The sequence below is a fragment of the Trifolium pratense genome, linkage group LG4 (genome assembly GCF_020283565.1).
Source record: "Trifolium pratense cultivar HEN17-A07 linkage group LG4, ARS_RC_1.1, whole genome shotgun sequence".
Classification (NCBI taxonomy): Eukaryota; Viridiplantae; Streptophyta; class Magnoliopsida; order Fabales; family Fabaceae; genus Trifolium; species Trifolium pratense.
In genome coordinates this window covers 31,115,765-31,139,950 of record NC_060062.1, presented here as the reverse complement: position 1 = coordinate 31,139,950, position 24,186 = coordinate 31,115,765, and the positions used below count along the sequence as shown (strand labels likewise).

Here is a 24,186-nt window from a genome sequence, read left to right as displayed (position 1 = left end):
TAATTTAACTTGGTCTCAAGTCGCCAAAGCAAGTGGGGTTAATGAGCCTCTAGTTTACACCAGGAACCAAAGAGCAAAAGATTTGGCAGCTGCATGTGCACGCAAGGAAACAATGGCACAACAAGTGGAGGATGAAGGTGTTGAAGAAATTGGAGATGATGTTGAAGATAATGTTGTGGAGGCTGATGAGGATTATGAAGAAGACAATGATTTTGATGATGATTATTAGACTTGATTATTTATTTTAGTTACTTTATTAATCTAAGTGACTTTTGCTTATTTATTTTGCTTGACTTTTGTTGGTAATTTTTGTTACTTTATGATGATGAAGGTGTTGAAGACTTGAGATTTGTGGTTTGAATTTATGATTTATGAATGTTTTATGGATTTTGAGATGTTTGTTTAGTTTTACATTAATTATATATTTATAGTATTATTTATGTAATTTATAAAAAAAAATAAAAAAATGAATAGCGGCATCCCGGCCATCCCGCTCCCCGGGATGCCGCTATCCCATTTTTGGGGTTGGCCGCTCCGCTCCGGGATCCGGGATTAACTACTATGGTTGACATGATGTCGGTCTTAGAAAAAAGAGGGGAAAAAAATTAGGTTAAGTAATTAGGTTTAGGTTTGCGACAATGATCCGACCTTTCTTTTAGTTCAGATGAACTATTTATGTTTTTACTTGTGATCAATAGTTAAACCCTAAACCCTAAACAAGTTCAAGAGTTAGTTCGTCTTCTTAAAATAGTCGAACCTTTTCATTTTGATCGGATAAATTTCAGGTAGACCGCACTTGTGATCAAGCGAGCTCCCGTGTGTATGTTTTCCGACAATGGTCCGACCTTTCTTTTAGTTCAGATGAACTATTTATATTTTTACTTCTAAAGAAGTTCAAGAATTAGTTCGTCTTCCTAAAATAGTTGAACCTTTTCATTTTGATCGGATAAATTTCAGGTAGACCGCACTTGTGATTGATCAAGCTTCTGTGTGATTGTTTTGCGACAATGGTCCGACCTTTCTTTTAGTTCAGATGAACTATTTAAATTTTTACTTATGATCAATAGTTAAACCCTAAACCCTAAACAAGTTCAAGAGTCGTCTTCCTAAAATAGTCGAACCTTTTCATTTTGATCGGATAAATTTCAGGTAGACCGCACTTGTGATCGATCAAGCTTCCGTGTGATTGTTTTCCGACAATGGTTCGACCTTTCTTTTAGTTCGGATGAACTATTTATATTTTTACTTCTGATCAGCTAAACCCTAAACAAGTTTAAGAGTACGTTACTTGATATACCTAGTCTCTATTTCCTTTTATGGAAAGGCAAAACAAATCATTTTTATTTATTACTAGCTCATTCCTTACAAAACTCATGTCCATTGCATATTGTAACCCGAGTAAACTGTGAAATACCCCCTGAAAATTTAAAATTCGTCAAATACCCCCTGAAATTTGGAAATTGGCAAATACCCCCTCTGAAATTTTAAAAAGTCAATTAAATTGTCTTCTGGCGTGGACTCTGTGACTGGTAGTGCAAGGGGGCAATTTGATTGACTTTTTAAAATTTCATGGGGTATTTGCCTATTTCCAAATTTCATGGGGTATTTGACGAATTTTAAAATTTTAAGGGGGTATTTGACGGTTTACTCATTGTAACCCATTACTTGGTGCAATTAATTCGATTCATTTGAGTTTTGAATTTTCAATAATATGGTAATAAATATTGAATCATATTCCTTATTAGTCAACAATCATAAATCAAATTCTTCTTAACTCAGTGGCCAATCAAGTGGATCAATTTTCTTGATTACATTCTCCTAATTTCATTTTGTCTTCTCTGAATTATTTTGTTTTCAATTTTTTCCCGATATGGACAACCAAAGAAAACAAAAACAAAATGACGATGAATAGGAATCACATTCTATGACATAACAGGAAAAAATAAGGAAAAGAAAAACAGGAAAAAATACGCTAAAAAACATAACATCTAAGAAATTGAAAATCACAAGTTTTAGAATCTTGAAGAAATCCGATAGATCGGTGGCGAAGGCTGTAGTAAAGATTGACATCGGATAACACAAAAGCGGAGGAGCCGTAGAATGCTAATATGACGAGGTGGAGGCTGCGGCAGAGATTGAAAGGATTAAGAAGAAGAAGAAAGTTTTTTGACGATAAGAAGAAAGTTTTTTTTTTTTTTTACGCCAAGAAGAAAGTTGTTTGAGACGTAATACAATTTGAAGAATAATCAAACAAATCAGAAGTAATTAGGTCCAAAATATAAATTCATAGAATATAATACATAAAATATAATTAAATGAAAATAAAAGTAGTCTAAATTACTTTATGGTAAAAAATTAATTATGTTTGACTTAAATAAATGTGGATAAATTTCATTGGTGCCACATCATCATAGGGCACCTACCCTCAATTTATGTGAGGGTTAATTAGAAAAAACCTTTAATTTTTCTCTAGGTCTAACTTATTCGTTTATCTTGTTTAAAAAAAAAACCTTATTCGTTTATCTATGTCAAAAAAAAAAAACTTATTAGTTTATCTTTTATTTATGTGTAATTATCTTCAATATACTATATTATAGTCAACAATAAATATCATAGCGCAAGTTCTTTAGCCTTGGAGCAAACTAGATTTAGGCTTGCGAGTTGCGACGATGTTAAACCTTTTTGGAATAGAGTGATCAAAGCATATCTTTGGAGAAAGTTCTTTAGCCTTGGTATATATGCTTGACTGGAATGGAACTTATCTGCAGCTGATGTTGGAATATGCCCCTGGCCGTGGAAGCTTTTTTTTTGGCGTGGCAGTTAATTTCTTGTGGAAAGACCATAACTCTTTAATTTTCTCTCATCAGACAAATCTTGATCGGGACTTATAGTACGAGGTGATTAATCAAATTGAACAGATTCATAATTCTTTAGCACAAAATCATCATTTGAACCAAAATGTGAACACTGCTATTGTCTGGGAAAAGCCTATGTTTGGTGAATTCAAAATGAATATTGATGGTGCACATTCTTGTGCAAATGGAGCTTCAGCTTGTGGTGGCCTTAGTCGTGATCATAATGGTCACTTCATAAAAGGTTTCTTCACAAAGGTTAGTTCTAGTAGCTCTCTCTTTTCAGAAATGTGAGCATTGCGCAGAGTAATATTTTGGCGCAGGATCTTGGAATTAAGAACATTATCTTTGAAACCGACTCTCTCACCATTTATAATATGGTCAAGAAATGTCATATCAACTACACTTTTTTTTTGCTGCTTAAGAAAATCTCAATCATGCTTTCATAGTGCAAACTAACTACTTCTATTTGTTTTTCTCCAAGAGAAACTAATAAGTGTGCCCATATGTTGGCTCAATGTGGCTTTATGGCTTGTTTTTCAATTTCAATTCTGAGCATGTTGCTCCTATTTTAAATTCTCTTTTGATGTATGATGATGTTGGAGTTTCTACCTCCCAACTTTCTTTTTAGTTAATACAAGGCCTCCTTTATCAAAAAAAATAAATAAATATCGTAGCACTAAATACAATAATCATAATCAAATTTCCCATAGGTCTCAAATTTGAGACTTTAACGAATGCTAAAAGCGAACGTCATTCTTAGCCGAAATTCGAACTTAACTCGCCATATTGTGGAAGATTAGTACATCATTTTAAAAAACAACTCATTCAATTTTAACGATATTGATAAACTCTTTAAGAAACTAGAATAGATTCGGAAATTTATCATATATTTATATTTTAAGTTGATGAACTATTGCTTGTTGAAAAACTCGTTTACTCGAATATTAATGATGAAGAACTGGAAAAAATTAGTTCTTAGACATATGAACCATAGGAGATTCTTTAACGGTGACTACAAACACATTTTGAAGTTAACTTCAAATTTAGAACATGAGTAGGATTTCAAATTTTCTTTGTACTTGAAAACAAATATTTCAATTCATTCGAAGACAACACAAATTGAGAATGTATCTTTGTTAGTAGTTGTTTTAGTATTTGGGCTTAGTCTAGTAGCTTTGGGCCTTGCGTTTGTATCAAGCCCATTGCTCTTATGTTGTAATGCCTATATAAAGGTGTGTATTGAGCAATTTATCGATTAATGAGAAAGCCTTTACAACATGTGGTATCTAGAGCCTAAAGACCAGGCCTAGCTCCAAGAAAACTGCAGTTTCATCTTGGTTAGTTGTAACCGTTTTTTCACTTTTCCGGCGACCGTTACAACCGCTCATTCTTTCTTCTCCGGCGAGCTACTCTTTCTTCTTGCATTCTCAACGATCCCTGTTCATTCTTTTCACTCCATTCATGGCAGAAAACTCCACTTTTCTTCAAACCTCAGTTCCTAAGTTTGATGGCTACTATGAGCATTGGTCAATGCTTATGGAAAATCTAATCCGATCGAAAGAACTATGGTCTCTGATAGAAACTGGTATCACGGTGGCTCCTCCCAATGCCACAGCTGAGAAAATCAAAGTTGCCAATGAAAGCAAGCTTCAAGATTTGAAGGTCAAGAACTATCTTTTTCAATCTATTGATCGCACGATTTTGGAAACGATGTTGGTTCGTGATACAGCTAAGAATATCTGGGATGCGATGAAACTTAGGTATCAAGGCTCAACCAAAGTGAAACGTGCTCAGTTACAGGCCTTGCGACGAGAGTTTGAGCTTCTTGAGATGAAAGAAGGTGAATCAGTGAATGATTTCTTCTCAAGAACACTTACTATAGCTAATCGCATGACAGCACAGGGAAAAAGAATAGAGCAACACACTATAGTGGAGAAGATTCTTAGATCTATGGCACCTAAATTCAACTATGTAGTTTGCTCAATTGAGCAATCAAATGATGTGACAAGTCTTTCAATTGAAGAATTGCAGAGTAATCTTTTGGTTCATGAGCAATGCATGCGTGGCCAACAAGTTAATCTTGAAGAACAAGCTCTTAAGATCTCAAATGGTGGCAGAGGATCTGGTAATGGAAGGGGTCGAGGTAGAAATTCCAGCAGAGGAAGGGGGAGAGGAAGGCAGAATCTTGAAGCAATTGAATGCTACAAGTGTCTCAAACTTGGACACTATCAAAGTGCTTGCCCAAATTGGGGTGATAGTGTCAACTATACTGAATTTGATCAGGAAGAGGAATTTCTTCTAATGGCTACAACTGAACAAAATCAAGAAATCAGAGAAGAAACTTGGTATTTGGACTCAGGATGCAGCAATCACATGATAGGGAATAAAGATTGGCTATTTGATTTTGATGCTTCATTCAAAGATTCTGTGAAATTAGGTAATGATGCAAAGATGGCTGTTATGGGAAAAGGGAATGTCAAATTGCTTATCAATGGTAAGGTGCATGTAATTTCCAATGTGTATTATCTCCCTGGTTTAAGCACAAACCTACTGAGTGTAGGCCAATTACAAGAAAGAAATGTGACAATTGTTTTCAAAAACAATACTTGCAAAGGGTATGTTGATGAAAGAGGACTGATTTTCTCAACTACAATGACTGCAAACAGGATGTTCTTGCTCACTGCACGTGTCATTATTCCAATGTGCTTGCAGGCATCAAAACAAGAGAGAACTCAACTTTGGCACCATAGATATGGACATTTGAGTATCAATGGCCTGAAACTTCTAACCAAATTGAAGATGGTTAATGGACTGCCTGAATTGGGAGATATGGAAGAAAAGTGCTCAGATTGCTTGTCAGGCAAGCAACAGAGAGCAGCCATACCAAAACAAGCCAAATGGAGAGCAACAGAAAAACTCCAACTTGTCCATTCAGACATTTGTGGACCAATAAATCCAAGCTCAAATGGTGGTAAAAGGTATTTCATAACCTTTACTGATGATTTTACCAGGAAAACTTGGGTTTATCTGTTAAAAGAAAAGTCAGAAGCTTTTGATATGTTCAAAAACTTCAAGGTATTGGTTGAAAATGAGTCTAGCAGTAAGATACAGTGTTTAAGAACAGATAGGGGAGGGGAGTATACATCAAATGATTTCAATGAATTTTGCATATCACATGGTATTAAGAGACAATTAACTGCTGCATATACTCCACAACAAAATGGAGTCTCTGAAAGAAAAAATAGAACCCTCTTGAACATTGTTAGAAGCATGTTGGCCAGTAGAAGTGTTCCTAAGAGATTTTGGCCAGAAGCACTAAAATGGAGCACTCACATTATGAATAGATGTCCTACTGTATCTGTCAAAAATCAGACCCCTGAAGAATGTTGGAGTGGTATTAAACCTTCTGTGAATCATTTCAGGATATTTGGATGCATTGCATATGCACATGTACCAGATAATCATAGAAAAAAGCTGGACAATAAAAGCATCAAATGTGTTCACTTAGGCTTAAGTGAAGAATCAAAGGCCTACAAGTTGTATGATCCAAGTGACAACAAGATTGTGATAAGTAGGGATGTTGTCTTTGATGAGGCAAAATCATGGAACTGGGATAATAAGCAACAAAAGGTTAGCACTGAAGGTATGATACCAGTTGATGATGAAGAAGTTACTGCAGTAGACAATAATGAAGCTCATGACAACAATAACACTCCAATACAAGATATAGATATGGATATTGGTTATGACAGCACAGATGCTGAAGATGAACCAACAGAAGGAACAAGCAACAATAGTGAAGATGACAATGTGCAATTGGGAAAGAGAATAAGAAAACCACCTAGTCATTTTGAAGATTTTGTAATGGGTCCAGAAGCTGAAGAGGAGCAAGAATTGCAAAATCTTGCTGTCTACAGTAGTCTTGAGGATCCATACACTTATGATGAAGCCAGTCAAAAGCAAGTGTGGAGAGATGCTATGGATGCTGAAATTCAAGCTATAGAGGACAACAACACTTGGGAACTAACAAATCTGCCTGAAGGTTCAAAAGCTATTGGAGTTAAATGGGTCTTTAAGACTAAATACAATGAAACTGGAAAGATTGACAAATACAAAGCCAGATTAGTAGCTAAAGGGTACACACAAAAGTATGGAATTGATTATAATGAAGTTTTTGCACCAGTTGCAAGGTGGGAAACTGATGTAGGAGGATTTCTTCTGTATTTTATTATTTTAGTTAGATTTAGTTCTATTATATTTTAGGTTGATTCCTTATTTTTATATTTCACCTAGGTTAGTTATTTTTATATTTTAGGTAGATTTGTAATTTTTATTTAGCTAGGTTTGTTGTTTTTATTTTTACAATCTTTAGGAGATTTGTTAATTTTATTTGTCACTCCTATTTAAGCTAAATTATTGTAGCCTTGAAGGCAACTTTTTGATTGAATAAAAATTCGGAGATTTTTCTCAAATTTGGTGGACTCCAAATTACTCTTTCGGTGGACTCCGAAACCCTATTTTGACAAGTTTGTGCTTGCGGCTTGTCTTTATCAATTAGGTTTAGCGTTTTGCTAACCTAGCGCTTCCGTACTGCGTCAGTTGGTATCAGAGCATGTTTCTCCTGTTCTTTTTCTAACGTGATCAGATGGGAGATCACCCGGTGACGAAAGCAGAGTTTTACGGTGCCATGACGGCTTTAACCGCGGCCATCACAGCTCTGACAACACAGGTGACAAAGTTATCCAACAACACCACCACTCAAAAAACTCAATTCAATTCCTCCGCCACCGCCTCTCTCACCATGGCCGCCGCCAACGATCCAAACAACCAAACTCAGATGGCGTTAATTCTCGGCCAAGATTCCACTCACTTCGAATCCCTAATTACAAATCTCATGTCAACCTCCAACGACCACCGTTCCCAAGCCGAAAATCTCTTCAATTTATGCAAGCAAACTTACCCTGATTCCTTGCTGGATATTGAAGATGATCCTGCTTGGCATGCTGCACTGACCGAGGATGAGGATGCTTGTGAGACTACTAACTATGGATTTGGACAGGAATGTTTGGACAGACTTTCAATTTCTTTGGGTGGGAACACGATTGTGCCGGTTGCGTCTGAGTTGTTGCCGACTTACTTGGTTTCCCCTGAATGGCAAAAGCACAATGCTGCGCTCGTTGCCATCGCACAAATTGCAGAGGGTTGTTCAAAAGTGATGACAAAGAATCTGGAGCATGTATTGTCAATGGTTTTGAATTCATTTTCTCACCCACACCCTAGGGTGCGATGGACGGCTATAAACGCAATTGGGCAGTTGTCCACAGATTTAGGGCCAGACTTGCAAGTTAAATATCACCACTTAGTGCTTTCGGCATTAGCTGGTGCCATGGATGATTTTGAAAATGCTCGAGTACAGGCTCATGCTGCTTCTGCAGTGCTAAACTTCACTGAGAATTGCACCCCAGATATTCTAATACCTCGTTTGGATGTGTTGACACGAGACAGGTCCTCTCACTTCATTCAATGGGATCCAGGAGGGTGGTCTCTTGTTCATTGGAGGAGTCAACCTGCAAAGGAAGCTCTTTATCAAGACGAGAACTCGGGGACGAGTTCTTTTGAGGTAGAGGAGACTGATGTAGGAGGATTTCTTGTGTATATTATTATTTTAGTTAGATTTAGTTTTATTATATTTTAGGTAGATTTCTTATTTTTATTTAGTTAGGTTTGTTATTTTCTTTTACAATCTTTTAGGAGATTTGTTATTTTTATTTCTCACTCCTATTTAAACTAAATTATTGTAGCCTTGAAGGCAACCTTTTGATTCAATAAAAATTCAGAGATTTTTCTCAAATTTGGTGGATTCCAAATTACTCTTTTGGTGGACTCCGAAACCCTATTTTGACAAGTTTGTGTTTGCGGCTTGTCTTTATCCATTAGGTTTAGCGTTTTGCTAACCTAGCGCTTCCGTACTGCGTCAGTTGAGACTGATGTAGGAGGATTTCTTGTGTATATTATTATTTTAGTTAAATTTAGTTTTATTATATTTTAGGTAGATTTCTTATTTTTATTTAGTTAGGTTTGTTATTTTCTTTTACAATCTTTTAGGAGATTTGTTATTTTTATTTCTCACTCCTATTTAAACTAAATTATTGTAGCCTTGAAGGCAACCTTTTGATTCAATAAAAATTCAGAGATTTTTCTCAAATTTGGTGGATTCCAAATTACTCTTTCGGTGGACTCCGAAACCCTATTTTGACAAGTTTGTGTTTGCGGCTTGTCTTTATCCATTAGGTTTAGCGCTTCCGTACTGCGTCAGTTGGTATCAGAGCAGGTTTCTCCTGTTCTTTTCTAACGTGATCAGATGGGAGATCAACCGGTGACGAAAGCAGAGTTTTACGGTGCCATGACGGCTTTAACCGCGGCCATCACAGCTCTGACAACACAGGTGACAACGTTATCCAACAACAACCGAAACTACAACAGCAATAGAAACAATAACAACAACAGAAACGGCGACAATAACCGCAACAACCCATCTACTGATGACTCGAGTTCTGAGGATGAGGAAGTTGTGTCCGAAGAGGGAGGTGAAGAGAATCCAACTAGGATAAAAAAAATTGTCTTGTGCAAGTCTGGTGATCCACAACTTGATGTCGACCTACCTGTGGCGGCTCCGTTTAAGCCAGATGTATTTGTTCGAAATCCGGCAACAACCTCACCGCCACTAGAACCTCCGGACACTAGGATGCAGGCGGCGACTTCCATCTCAGCAAAACCGCTGCATCACAGCTGTCACATTGAACTCAAGGATTTGCTTATAGATCGGGTTCAATTCGGATTTTACCTTAAATCTTATGGTTTAGGCACTAGCTCAAACATGTTAACTAAGTTGGGTCAAATACCCTTTTGTGATAAATTTCAAATTCTGTGTTCTATCTTTGAGCAATGGAACCCCAGTGGTTATTTGGATGTGTTGACACGAGACAAGTCCTCTCACTTAATTCAATGGGATCCAGGAGGGTGGTCTCTTGTTCATTGGAGGAGTCAACCTGCAAAGGAAGCTCTTTATCAAGACGAGAACTCGGGGTCGAGTTCTTTTGAGGTAGAGGAGACTGATGTAGGAGGATTTCTTCTGTATTTTATTATTTTAGTTAGATTTAGTTCTATTATATTTTAGGTTGATTCCTTATTTTTATATTTCACCTAGGTTAGTTATTTTTATATTTTAGGTAGATTTGTAATTTTTATTTAGCTAGGTTTGTTGTTTTTATTTTTACAATCTTTAGGAGATTTGTTAATTTTATTTGTCACTCATATTTAAGCTAAATTATTGTAGCCTTGAAGGCAACTTTTTGATTGAATAAAAATTTGGAGATTTTTCTCAAATTTGGTGGACACCAAATTACTCTTTCGGTGGACTCCGAAACCCTATTTTGACAAGTTTGTGCTTGCGGCTTGTCTTTATCAATTAGGTTTAGCGTTTTGCTAACCTAGCGCTTCCGTACTGCGTCAGAAACTATCAGAACTGTGTTAGCTTTAGCTGCAAGTAAAGGGTGGTGTGTGTATCAGCTGGATGTCAAAAGTGCATTTCTACATGGAGATCTATCTGAGGATATCTATGTGGAACAACCATTAGGATACCAGAATGGTGATCAAAGGAAGGTGTATAAATTGAAGAAAGCATTGTATGGGTTGAAATAAGCTCCCAGGGCTTGGTATAGCAAGATTGAAGCTCATTTCATAGTTGAAGGATTTGAAAAATGCCCTTCTGAACATACACTATTTGTCAAGCACAGTGACAATGGTGACATTCTTATAGTCAGTGTGTATGTAGATGACTTAATAGTCACTGGAAGTAATCAAAGCCTTATTGATTATTTCAAGCAGTCAATGACAAGGAAATTTGCTATGTCAGATTTGGGAAAAATGAAATTCTTTCTTGGAGTTGAAGTATGTCAAACTGTTGAAGGAATCTTCATTCACCAGAAGAAGTATGCCTCAGAAATCTTAGCAAAATTTGGAATGGAAGATTGCAATGCAGTCAGCAGTCCCATTGTAACAGGCTGTAAGCTAGTGAAAAATGAGGCAGGCAAAGCTTGTGATGAAACTCAGTACAAGCAAATGGTTGGAAGTTTGATGTATTTGCTTGCTACTAGGCCTGACCTAGCTTACTCAGTGTGTCTTGTAGCTAGATTCATGGAAAGACCAACTGAAATACACATAGCAGCAGTCAAAAGGATTATGAGGTATGTTAAAGGCACAGTGGGTTATGGCTTGCTATACAAGAAAACTGGTATGGAATTGCAACTCAATGGATGGACAGATTCTGATTATGCAGGGGATCTTGATGACAGAAAAAGTACATCTGGATATGTTTTTATGTTAGGAAATGGTGCTATTTCATGGTCTTCCAAAAAGCAGCCCATTGTGACACTTTCAACAACAGAGGCTGAATTTATTGCTGCAGCCTCGTGCTCTTATCAATGTATCTGGATCAACAATGTGCTAAAGCATCTGAAGGTTAAGCAAAACAAGTCTACTGTGATTCACTGTGATAATAGCTCATCCATAAAGTTGTCAAAAAATCCCATTTTACATGGAAGGTGTAAACATATCGATGTTAGATTCCACTTTCTTAGAGACCTTGTTAAAGATGGAGTCATTGAATTGGTGCATTGCAAGTCTCAAGATCAGTTGGCAGATGTTATGACTAAGCCATTGAAGCTGGAAACCTTCTGCAAACTTAGAAGTAGCTTGGGAATGATTGATTTGGTTTGTTTAAACTGAATTTGTGCATGATATGCTTGACCGTCAAATGAGTATTCAGTTTAAGGGAGGGTATGTTAGTAGTTGTTTTAGTATTTGGGCTTAGTCTAGTAGCTTTGGGCCTTGCGTTTGTATCAAGCCCATTGCTCTTATGTTGTAATGCCTATATAAAAGTGTGTATTGAGCAATTTATCAATTAATGAGAAAGCCTTTACAACAATCTTCAGTTAAGTCGAAAACTATGTATTTGCATGAAGATTTACTTAAAAAGAAAAATAAACTAGCCTTTACCAAGGGAAAAAAACAGTCAATTATTGGAAAAGCTCTTTGCTAATAAAAAAGGAAAATGCTAAACAGTGCCCCCGGGCACTGGTTAAGCATCTTAAAATAAAAATTCTGTCTCAAAATGCGTGCATTCAATGCCTCAAAAGTACAAAAAATTGTCTTTTCAATATAAATTTTATTTTTTATTTCCTTTTTAGGTATGCTTAACAAGTGCCCCGGGGGCACTGTTTAGCATGACCCAATAAAAAATTATTGGCAGCAAACTACCAACAATAGATCGTCAACATTTGACTCCTCAGTAAAAGCTTGTTGACATATTTGTTGAAACTCTCGTTTCTTGTCGCGATCACCCTAGTTCCAACTAAAATCCGTCACTAAACATATAACTAACGTTTCAATTGTGCATGATATAGACACAAACCTTGTAAATATAAATTCTAAAATTTGAATATCACAAACTTTGATTACCTTGTAGTAGTACTACTACTTTTTTTATTTTGAACAGCAAATATATTATTACCCAGGTCTATGCATAAGACAAATATAGACCGGTAAAAAAGAAATTACATAATACTATAAAGGGAGATTACAATAAGACAATATATCTTACTCTATGGTTTGGCTCCATGTAATATATGACCAAGAAATTCTTCCATATTATTTTCTGATGACCCTCCACTTGCAATTGAACTTTGACATACTTGTTGAAGCTCTCTTGCTCTTTTCCTCATTTCCTTCACTTCATAATCATCCAGATCCATAAATCTTCTAACAAGCCTAGCAATTTCATCTCTTCTAATCAAAACAGTCTCTTTAACTTCCTTTTCCACTCTCCACCCAACTTTCCAATCCTCAACTATATACTTACTATTCAAAGGTTGGTCCATCATTATTGGAAAAGTAAGAAAAGGCACACCACAAAACAAACCTTCTCTAGTTGAATTCCACCCACAATGTGACCAAAAACCACCTATAGCACTATGCATCAACACTCTCAATTGGTCACACCATGGCAAAACAAACCCTTTATCGCCACAAATATTTTTCCAATTCGAACTCTCTCCACGCATAACCCACAAGAATCGTACACCACTTTCACGCAAACCATTTGCAATTTCATCGATTTGTTCACTCGAAACCGAAAGAAAGCTCCCTTGTGAGACATATAGAACAGAACCTAATGGTTGATTATCTAGCCAATTTATATAATCATGGTTTGTGCTTACTACTTGATTGTGAGTTAAATAAGGTATTGTTGGGCCAATTGTGTAAATTGGTATAGATAGTTCTTGTCTTAAAACATCAATTGCTTGAGGCTCAAGTTCATATATTGAAGGGAACAATAGATATTGTGATTTCTCCGCCCATGGTATGGTAGCCAAAGCAAATTGTAATAATCTACGGCTGCGAAAGCTTGCATCCTTAAGTGGAAAATCAACTAGACGAATTGATGAGTTCCCCGGAATATAATCCACTCGTTTGTCACCAACTTCTGTTGCAACCATTTAAAAAAGAATTAAAAAGTTCACATATTCTAAATTGGAGTATTGTCTAAAATAATGAAATTAAGATTTAGACTATGTTTGGCATTGCTATGGTTATGCAAGAATCACGATAAGCCACCATAATTTAATAGAAGCTATATCTTTTGAAAAATCACGGTGGATTATCATGATTCTGTCGTATCCACCGTGATACCAAACATAGATTTAGTATTTTTCTTCTTCATTTTTACATCCTAATTATTTGACTATGAAAACATTTTATATGGGTGTGTATGGGTTGGATCCCAAGTCTCCGCACCTAAACGTTTTTCAAAAAGAGTTTATAACTTATTTTTTAAATGTTATTTCAAGTAGCTTATAGCTTATATTTTTTCTTTCAATTTTATTTACTTCTGATATCTTATATGAAAAAGTTAAATATTAACTAAACATATACTCCGTATTTTTTTAAAGTTATTTCATACTAGTTTAATAGCCAATTTTATTAAACACCACAAATTCAATTAACTAGCTTATTCGCTCAAAGCTAAAAGCTAACTTTATTCGCTATAAATTCATCCTTTACAAGCTAGTTAGGGGTGTGCAAAAAATTTGGCTATCCTTAACCAAATTATTAACCAATCCATATTCAATTTTAGTTTGCAAAATCTATTTAAAAAAAAAACACACTACTCCAATAAAAAAACACCAATTATAAACCATAAGCACATTTTATAATTTGGTTTGGAATTGGTTTGCAAATTCAGGCCCAATAGCTAATTCATTCCCAATATTCAATTTTTTAAAATTCTTTAAATTGTTTATTATATAATAAAATAATTAATTAAAAGAGGTGGTGGAGGACCGGTGGTCAACGCCGGACCACCGGTGGCCGACATGGCGGCGCTCCGACCGGCAAAACGGCGGGCAGCGGTTTTCCGGTGGACCTCCAGAGACTTTTGCGGCGGCCGGTGGTAGTGCTCCGGCAGCCGGCCGCCACCAACCACCCATACTATTTATTATTATTTAATTTTAAAAATCAGACTTTTAATAATTATTTTAAAAATAATTAAAAAATCAGTTTTTAATGTTTTTAGTTTTTCAAAAAATCAGTATTTTAATGTTTTTCCTATAATAAATATTAGTTTTTTTAATTTAAAAATTAGATTTTTTAATTTTAAAAATTACTCTTTTTTTAAATAATAAAAAATATTTTTAAAACAATATAAAAAACATGTTTTCGGCTAAGTAAAAAATAATTTGGGTTTAGAAAAAAAAACTTTGTGGGTTGATTATAAACAAATTCAATCATAAAATTAATGAAAAATTATGTTTTTAAAATAATTAATAAATCTATTTTTTTTAATCAACTAATAAAAAAATTAGTTTAAGTAAAAAACCTATTTAAAATTGGATCATGTGAATAACCTAAATTTTATTACAAATCGGTTATAAATTGGTTTCGATCCGATTAATAACCAAATCCAGTCTTTTCAAAAAAATAATCAAATCCAAATTAGTTTTAAAAAATAATCAGTTTGTCATTGAAATGATTTTGATTTAGAGCCAAAACCATCAATTAGGTGTGGTGTGGTTTTCAAACCATGCGCACCCCTAAGCTAGTTTATACTATTTTTGGGTCATGCTAACCGGTGCCCCCGGGGCACTGGTTAAGGAAACCAAAAAAAGAAAGTTTTGAAAAGAAAAGAACACTTTTTAAACTTTTGAGGAGTTGATTGCACAAACTCCAATGTCAAATTACTATTTTTGCATCCTTAAACAGTGCCCGGGGCACTGTTTAGCATTTTCCTTTTTTTTTTATACCGAACACTGTCTATAGCTCAAGTCTTCAATAAATCATGTGAATTGAAAAGTAACTGACCTGAAGCGTTTACTGGATAATGACCATTTTGCTCAAGAAGCTGATAATGTTTAAGCACAAGAAAAAACGACGCCGACATTGGCCAAAACGACGCAACAGGAACATTTCTCTTAGTCGCAACTCTTACAACCCATGCTAAATAACTGTCGTGTATAATCACCGACGGCGGCGGCTCAAGCCGATCGAGAAGCCGTTCAAAAGGGTCTTCCATTTTGGTCATAACAGATTCGAGGAAGTTAACGAAATCATTAGCTCGACCTTCTTCGGAGGGAATAACGTTTGGGATTGTGGCGAATTGAATGTTGTTTGGTTTTGGTTCGGAGCCGATGAAGCTGAGCCATTCTTCGGTGACTACGAAAGTTATGAGGATGTTTGGGTTTTTTGATACGAGGATTTTGGTGAGGTTCATCATTGGGTTTATGTGGCCACGACCTGGATATGGTATAGCTACCACGTGGCTGGTTATGGTTGGTGGAACTGTGTTTAGATTTGGAGCTTCCATGGAGATGGAGATGGAGATTGGTTGAGTATTTTGGAGAGTGAAAGAAATATTTTGTATCGTATGAAATTATACTCGTGGTGGTGGTAGGGAAATTAGATTTTCCATGGTCACGGAATCTGATTTGGATTATGATGTCATAAATTCATTGCGGTCCAAGTCAAATAGTCACATGTTTTTTATTATATTGTCTTAATTAGATGATCCTCATTCAAGTCAAATATTATTGTCAAAAGAAAATCTAGCATTATTAAATAAACATAAATTTGGTTCACAAATTCACAAGTTACCGGTAGTTGGTTTAGTGGTGATTGATGCTGAATTTAGTAGGAAGAATCACGGCTTGATTCCCTACAATTGCGATTGGGAGGAGGCTGAAATCACTTGATGACAGAACCGACCCCCGAACCAAATTAAAATAGTGGTGAAAACAAATAAAAAATAAAAAATTCAAAAAAAAGTTTTAGGTCAACCGACAAAAAATGTCAAAATTGTTAGTTCAGAGGTCATGATCAGGGTTCGAACTCGGCTTTCTCACTTAAGTGTATGACTTTATGATAACTTTGTCATTTTGACTTTATGTAAAAAAAATAAAACATAAATTTGTATTTTCTCGACAATTAGATCTTGATCAAACGGACACAAATGTTGTGACTGCACGGAAAAGCCACCGCATCTAATGCATTTCCCACAAAATGGCTCATTTATGGCATTGACCGCTTTCAATAATTCAATTAAGATTAGACCAACTTGAATGATGGAAAGCCTAAAAAAGGTAGTTACGTGGATCAATATGGATTTGGATTTAATTCAATTATTACGAATATAATTGTTTGTGTTAATTGTCTAATTCGAAATTGACAGTTAAAATTATGTGTAATTATTATATTAAATATGCATCATTGGACTATCCTCATAACATATAAAAATCACACTTAATAATAAAAAATAAAATATGATAATTTAAAATATGTTTTTATGGGTTATCCTTAGAATAAGTTTCACAGGAAGAAAGGGTCTTCCTATATATTTCTCTCTCTTTTTTCTATTCATTAATTTATATTTCACATACTATTAAATGTGGGCAAGCCTAATATGGACCCCCAAAAAAAGTTCCAGCAATGATCCCTCACTATTTAACCTGCTACCAACAGTCACCAAATAAATTTTGTTTTTACAAAAAATAATAAAAATAATTGACAGGTCACTTATATATAAACTTTAAATAAAAATAATTATTAAAGAATTGTTTACCGTTTTGCGCATAAAAAAAATTGTTAAAGTTCTTCCATCTTATTCTCTTCGCATACATGACGGCGGACATGAGTTCTCCAATAATCACCACTCGCCGAAGTGCCAACGCCTTACTCAACAATCTCCGATAAACCTTTCTGTCTCTGTGTCTTTTGGTTGGGAGTGAACGCAGATCGGCATCGACATAGATCTATTCCCGTAAGTGTCTCTTATTTGCTTTCCCAATTTACCTTTCTTCTTCCTTTTTCATCAAATGGGTTTATCACTAAATCCTTCTATTTCTCCTATAATAGTAAAAAATTTCATCTTTCTTGTTGGATTTGTGGAGTTTTGTGTTACTGAGAAGAATTAATAAAAAAAAATATCAATGAATATGAAAAGAAAGTGTAAAGAATACATGAATTTGATTTAAGAATTGATGATTTCATTTCTAGAATTTTATTTGTGCTCTCATTTCTTTGTTTAATTTAACATGAAATGCAATATGAAAAATGTCAGTATTTAATTCGGCCACATATAACATTGTTGGGAAATCGTTTCATAAAACACTTTTATAAACGTAGCGGAATTTTAAATTAAAATTTCCCATCAATGGATTCTTGTGAATGAGCATGATCAGGTCTAGAATATTACCTTTGAAGAACAAATTTGTGGTCGCCTTTCTTGATCACAAGCACCGCACTTGCAGCACCTCCACTTAGTCCACACGAACAGGAACCTTCGATCTCACAGTGCTAGCTGTTCTTGGATGAAGGCTGAGGGAATTTTGTGCGGTTTAGGGTTTAGAGAAATTCAGAATTTTTCTAAACTCAGTTAGGGTTTTTAAAAAACGTAACTACTGAACTTCATAAGGCTCTATTTATAGAGTTTCTTATGAGGTCTTTAGTTTACACGAAATTGGGCTTCTCAAGCCCAATAACCGTTTTTCACTAACTGCACCCCCACAATAAGTCTTACTTATTTTTCCTTCTTAACTGTCCTTATGTGTGTGACCCTGTAGGTTCTTATGACGTTGGCAATAATATTAATCGTAATATTATAAACAGTGAGCGGTATCTAGCAACACATCACTGTTACCCAAGTCACAGGAATGTCACGTGATCTGACTAACCTTTCCGTGATAAATATCTTGTGTACAATTACCCTTTTGTCCTCATGTCTATATTGAACACAAGGCATAGTATGTCATCCTTGTCTAGTTCAATATTGGGCCCATAGACATATCTCCCGTTATGTAGGAGGTACAAATTCCATCTAGGTCACTCATGTCCCTCAGCATGATTCGTGGGATACCCATCAACCAACTTTATAATTATCCAGTTACGGATAACGTTTGAATGGCAACAAGGTATTACACTCCTGCATCTAGGGTACATAGTGGTTTCAGGTCGAAGGGTGGAATACACCTTTTATCACTATGAGAAAACTTATGACATTTCATAACACTCTATGTAGTATTCTCATGGTGGGTCAATCCGATATAAAGTTACCCTTAACATTTATATCTATGTGAAGACTTGATAACTCATTATCCATGATCAGTGAGATATGATCATCAGTCTACCAACATAATAGTCTTTATGCTTTAACGTTATCCCATTTCACAATAAAGCTTGACTATGGATATGTTTAAGAATAGTGTTCTTATATTTAATGGAATCTCACGATTAAGTCATACTTAACGTTCCATACAATGAACTTACTATTCTAGGGACTCTATTATTATTTAACACATAAACATAATAAAGAAAAGCCTTTATTTAATAAGTAAATTATTCAATACATTTATTATGCAATTATAAATAATTGGCCTCTAGGGCTTACACCAACAAACATATGATTGAGGGAAATTAGGGAGTAAATGGAGAACACTGGGTGACTAAACTGGCTTAAAAAGAAGGAAATCAGCATCACACAATCGTCTTACTTAATATTTGTTGTTTAAAAAAAAAAAACTCTTTTGTGTGTCTTAAATTTTCACTGTATGATTTAACTTGTTTGTCTCTTATTTCATTCAATAGAAGAATAATTTTAACTTGTTCTAATGAGATGTTGTGGAATTTTTTGAAATATAGATATTAAATATTCCTGCAATGACTAACAGTAACGAGGAACAACTTATGAGTAGTGGTGAAAATACATCACAGGTACCTCCTATTCCATTGTAATTTGATATAATAATTCAGGTTAATTTAAGCTAGTTAGAATTTGCAATGTAGATAACAATAGCTACAGTTTCTTAGATGTGTTTATATATTTATTTTTTGTTAGCGTATGGAGTTTGGAGATATTCAAAGTGATATGAAATGCATCGTTGGCTTTGCTATTGGCGGAATGGAAGATATGGGTAGACTTGATTTAAAAAATTTAAGTGCAAGTGATTTGATGAAGTTCTATTTTCCAAATGTTGGGGTGACTTTTACATTTTACAATTGGTATGCTTGAATGAATGAGTTTTCTTCCCGTAAAAGCAAAGTAAGGAGAAACAAAAATAAAGAGATTATACAACAGAGGTTTGTTTGCTATAGACAAGGTTTTAGAGAAGAAAAGTTTGGGAATGACAAAATTTGTAAGCGTGAGGCAAGGGTTGATACTAGGTGTAGATGTGATGCCAAATTTAGTGTGCACATTGATTTTGTTAGTCAACGTTGGTATGTATGGGATTTTAACAATGTCCACAATCATATGCTTTTGGATGAAGATTTTATTGGATTTCTACCGGGTCACAGGGGGATGGATGATGATGATATTTTACAAATGAAAACTTTTAGAAAGTCTGTTATTAGAACCTCACAAGCTTATGGCTCATTTGCTAATCATTATGGGGGGTAAAAAAATATGACATTTTTGAAACAAGACATGTACAATGAAGTTGATAAGGATAGGCGAAGTAAAGGTAGTGATTCAATAGCTGCTTTGGCGTTCTTACGTTCTCTGATGAATGATGATCCAACAATGTTCATGAGGCATACAATTGATGAACAAGGAAGGCTAGAACATTTATTCTGGAGTGATGGTAGGAGTCAATTGGATTATTCAATATTTGGTGATGTTTTGGCTTTTGATGCAACATATAAGAAGAACAAGTACTTGTGCCCACTTGTTGTTTTTTCAGGGGTTAATCATCACAATCAAACTGTGGTGTTTGCTACAGCTTGAAGGTGAGAAAACACAAGAAGGGGGGGTTGAATTGTGTTTTAGTCAAGTTTAAAACTTTTTCAAGTTCTTAACTTAACTACAACAGCAGCGGATAAATAACACAATAAAATACGTTGAGAGAGAGAGAGATCACACAAGCAATTTATACTGGTTCCTCTCACAAAACGAGAGTAGTCCAGTCCCCTTGCACTTCCAAGGGATTTCACTATAATCACACAAGATTACAACTGCTCAAGCACACAAGCAAGAGACTTCTCAACAATGCTCAAGCACACAAGCTTAAGACTTCACACTTAAGCACACAAGCTTAAGTTATCTCAAGTACTAGATATAATAAAGTAATGAAAGTATACAACAGCTCTTAGACAGAACCTAGAAGAACAAATACTAAATATTTGAACTAAAAGTGCAACAACACAGTTCAGAGGTTCAGAGCTTTGTATGAGGAATTCAGAGTTTGTTCGTGCGTGATAGTAAACCTTGATCAATAATTCTTTGTGTACAACTGATTCCTTTAGAATATATACGACTAGAAAAGAGTCGTTGCAAAGAAGACCGTTGAAGTAGATAATCGTTTGTCTTCAAGCAGCCTGTCTTGATGCAGTTGGTTGTATCCAAAACTAAGTAAGAGTTTCAGGTACTTTGACTACTGTAGAGAAGACTTTCCTTATTCAGCTAACACAACTGATGACCCACGTTCTCAAAAGAGAACAGACAGAAAGAGATTAGCTGTCCTGATCAGGCTTGAAAGGTCCTTTTCTTCATTGGTAGAAGAGTTGACTTGCAAAAGAGAATCTTTACAAACTTCAAGAAGATCATCAGAGTTTGATGAAGCTAAGACCTTAAGAGGTTCTGAAGACTTCATCGTCTGAAGAGTATAACTTCTGAGTCTCACAATCTTCTGATCGCTTACAAACTTCTGAAGTCCTTAACTTCTGATCATTAATCAGAACTTAATTGAATCTAAGTCCTGCACACTTAAATTAAATTTTTAGTCCTTCCAATTGTTTATTAATACTTTGTTATCATCAAAACCTTAATAGATTTAGGGGCAAACATTTTTAAATCAATTTTGTTCCAACACAGCTATTGTTGCCAATGAAGTTGAAGATACATACATGTGGTTGCTTGAGCAATTAATGGAGGTAATGAAAGGGAAAATGCTAAAATCAGTGATAATTAGAAGATTTTTTTCTGATACCCACCATAGGTTGTGTGCTTGACATCTTATACGGAATGTAACGTGCAATGTCAAGAATACCAGGTTCACTTATTTATTTAAGAAGTGTATGTTGTGTGATTACGAAATTGTTGACTTTGAAAGAAAATGGAATGAAATGGTGAAAGAGTGTGGTGTCGAAGATAGTGATTGGGTTTTAGAATTGTATGAGAAGAAGGATATGTGGGCTATGGCACACATACGAGGCAAGTTTTTTGGTGGTTTTAGGACTACTTCCCGCTGTGAGGGTTTGAATGCACAAATTGGAAAGTACGTAAACTATCAAAATAATTTGTTCGAGTTTCTGCAACATTACAAGCAGTGCATTGAATATTTACGGTTTAAGGAACTTGAGGCTGATTTTGCGTCACTACACGGTGATCGAGTTTTATAAACCCAATTTCGTTATTTGGAGAAATCTGCATCGAAGGTGTATACGAAGGCAATATTTCTATTATTCCGTACTGTTCTTCAAAAGTCTTCTACTGTCACAGTCATTGGTTGCAAGCAAACAACAAGTTGTTTCATATATTCTGTGACTAAATATTGTATACAAGGAACTGAGTGGAGTGTTTCATATTGGCCATCGAGTATGGAAATTAAATGTTCTTGCCTTCGAATGGAATCAATGGGTATTCCTTGTGAACACATAGTTGGTGTTATGGTTTATTTGAACATGGTTGAAATACCTTCTTATTTGGTTCTTGATAGATGGACAAAAAATGTCAAAGACTCAATAAGTTGTTCAAAACTAGTACAAGGCACTAGCTGGGATTCAATGACAATATGTCGATATAAAGCTTTAAATCAAAGATTTAGGGATGTGAATGGTTTAGGATGTAAATCGGTTGAAGATTATTTGGATACTATGGATGTGTTGAATGCCCATTTTGAGCGTCTTAAAATTAAGCACGACATACAATTCGAGGAAGTATCCAATGACGCAAATAGAAAAGAACGCTTTGTACAAAACCCAAAAGTTGCCAAGACTAAGGGACATGGTGGTGGTAGGGGAACTTCTAGACGTCAAACTAAGAGAGGTAGGCGTAGTGTGCATTGTGGTTTTTGTGGAAATGTTGGACATAATAAAGCAAATTGTGAGGTAAGGAGAAAAGTAAATGGAGTAGATGATGAAGATGAAACAAATAATAGTGTAACTGATGAAGACTTGTACTCTAAAGATGATGAATAGAAAGTGTGTTAATGATGATACAGGTAATTCTTGATACATTAGTAGATGTGATATTTGATTTAGCATACTTTCTTTTATGAAATAACTTACCTCAATTTTTTCTATTTTTCAGTTCTGTTATTGCGGGTCAAAATGTTGATGATGTGGTGTTGTCAACATAGCTAGCATTGATTTATAGAAAAGATAACTAATTTGAACTATTAGGGGATGGTTATTGTTTCCAAAATGCTACACAACGACTTGTTAATTAACTTTAATAGACCTAGCTGTGTTCAAAACAACTTTAATAGACCCAGTACGTAGGTGTTATGATATGATTCTTGCTTTGTTTACACGGATACACGACTATTTTCAAGCAACGGGGCGGGAGATGAAAAATGAATTGGAATTTGAGTTGAAAAATGGAGCGGGAGGATGAAAAATGTATTATATATCAAATTTGAAAAATGTATGTTAGTCTAATTAGATGATATTGAACGGTCAGATTGATATAATTCAAAATCTTCAGTCGAAATCGGTAGTTTTAGTCAAACTTCATATCCATTTCATTAAAACAAGATTTCATATGAGACTTTTATTACAATCAGTCTATACATTCAAAGTTTTATTATCCAAATTATTATCCTCATTTGTTCGTTAGTCTAATTAGGTGATATTGAACGGTCGAATTGATAAAATTTAAAATCTTTTGTCGAAATCGGTAGTTTTAGTCAAACATCATGTTTATTTCATTAAATCTAGGTTTTAGATGAGACTCTTTTTACAATTGGTCTATGCATTCGGAGTCCGATCATCAAAATTCGTATTCCCATTTGTTTGTTAGTATAATTAGGTGATATTGAACGGTCGGATTGATAAATTCAAAATCTTTTGTCGAAATCGGTAGTTTTAGTCAAACTTCATGGCCCTTTTAATAAAACTAGGTTTCCGGTGAGACTATTATTACAATCGGTCTATACATTCGGAGTCCGATCATCAAAATTCTTATTCACATTTGTTCATTAGTCTAATTAGGTGATATTGAACAGTCGGATTGATAAAATTCAAAATCTTTTGTCGAAATCGGTAGTTTTAGTCAAACTTCATGATCCTTTTAATAAACTAGGTTTCCGGTGAGACTGTTATTACAATTGGTCTATACATTTAGAGTCCGATCATCAAAATTCTTATTCACATTTGTTCATTAGTCTAATTAGGTGATATTGAACGGTCGGATTGATAAAATTCAAAATCTTTTGTCGAAATCAGTAGTTTTAGTCAAACTTCATAGCCCTTTTAATAAAGCTAGGTTTCCGGTGAGACTGTTGTTACCATCGGTCTATACATTCGGAGTCCGATCATCAAAAATTTTATTCACATTTGTTCATTAGTCTAATTAGGTGATATTGAACGGTCGCATTGATAAAATTCAAAATCTTTTGTCGAAATCGGTAGTTTTAGTCAAACTTCATGGCCCTGTTAATAAAATTAGGTTTCCGGTGAGACTGTTATTACAATCAGTCTATACATTCGGATTCTGATCATCAAAATTCTTATTCACATTTGTTCATTAGTCTAATTAGGTGATATTGAACGGTCGGATTGATAAAAT

The 24,186-nt window shown here is 35.0% G+C and overlaps 2 protein-coding genes and 1 pseudogene across 2 annotated transcripts; 2 read left to right on the top strand and 1 right to left on the bottom strand.

Moving 5' to 3' along the window:
* Nucleotides 1-12,316: 12,316 nt before the first annotated feature.
* Nucleotides 12,317-15,883, bottom strand: LOC123881854 (UDP-glycosyltransferase 87A1-like). The gene is made up of 2 exons (XM_045930599.1): nt 15,273-15,883; nt 12,317-13,398 (listed from the first exon to the last, which is right to left on the bottom strand). Exons 1-2 carry the CDS (start codon nt 15,772-15,774, stop codon nt 12,518-12,520), a joined length of 1,383 nt encoding a protein of 460 aa, XP_045786555.1. The 5' UTR covers nt 15,775-15,883; the 3' UTR covers nt 12,317-12,517.
* Nucleotides 15,884-16,976: 1,093 nt separating this feature from the next.
* On the top strand, nt 16,977-20,175 carry LOC123924659 (annotated as a pseudogene).
* A 1,631-nt stretch (nt 20,176-21,806) lies between these two features.
* On the top strand, nt 21,807-23,165 carry LOC123924661 (protein FAR1-RELATED SEQUENCE 3-like). Its single transcript, XM_045977613.1, has 2 exons — nt 21,807-22,618; nt 22,708-23,165. The coding sequence occupies exon 1, from the start codon at nt 21,996-21,998 to the stop codon at nt 22,593-22,595; it is 600 nt and encodes a 199-aa protein (XP_045833569.1). The 5' UTR covers nt 21,807-21,995; the 3' UTR covers nt 22,596-22,618; nt 22,708-23,165.
* The last annotated feature ends 1,021 nt before the right edge of the window (nt 23,166-24,186 follow it).

Bases quoted from the DNA above. Each gene is read 5' to 3' on its own strand.
- LOC123881854 (XM_045930599.1), bottom strand. From the start codon at position 15,774: ATGGAAGCTCCAAATCTAAACACAGTTCCACCAACCATAACCAGCCAC. The intron at 13,399-15,272 runs GTCAGTTACTTT...TGGTTGCAACAG, and splicing joins TTATCCAGTAAACGCTTCAG to AAGTTGGTGACAAACGAGTG.
- LOC123924661 (XM_045977613.1), top strand. From the start codon at position 21,996: ATGGAAATTAAATGTTCTTGCCTTCGAATGGAATCAATGGGTATTCCT.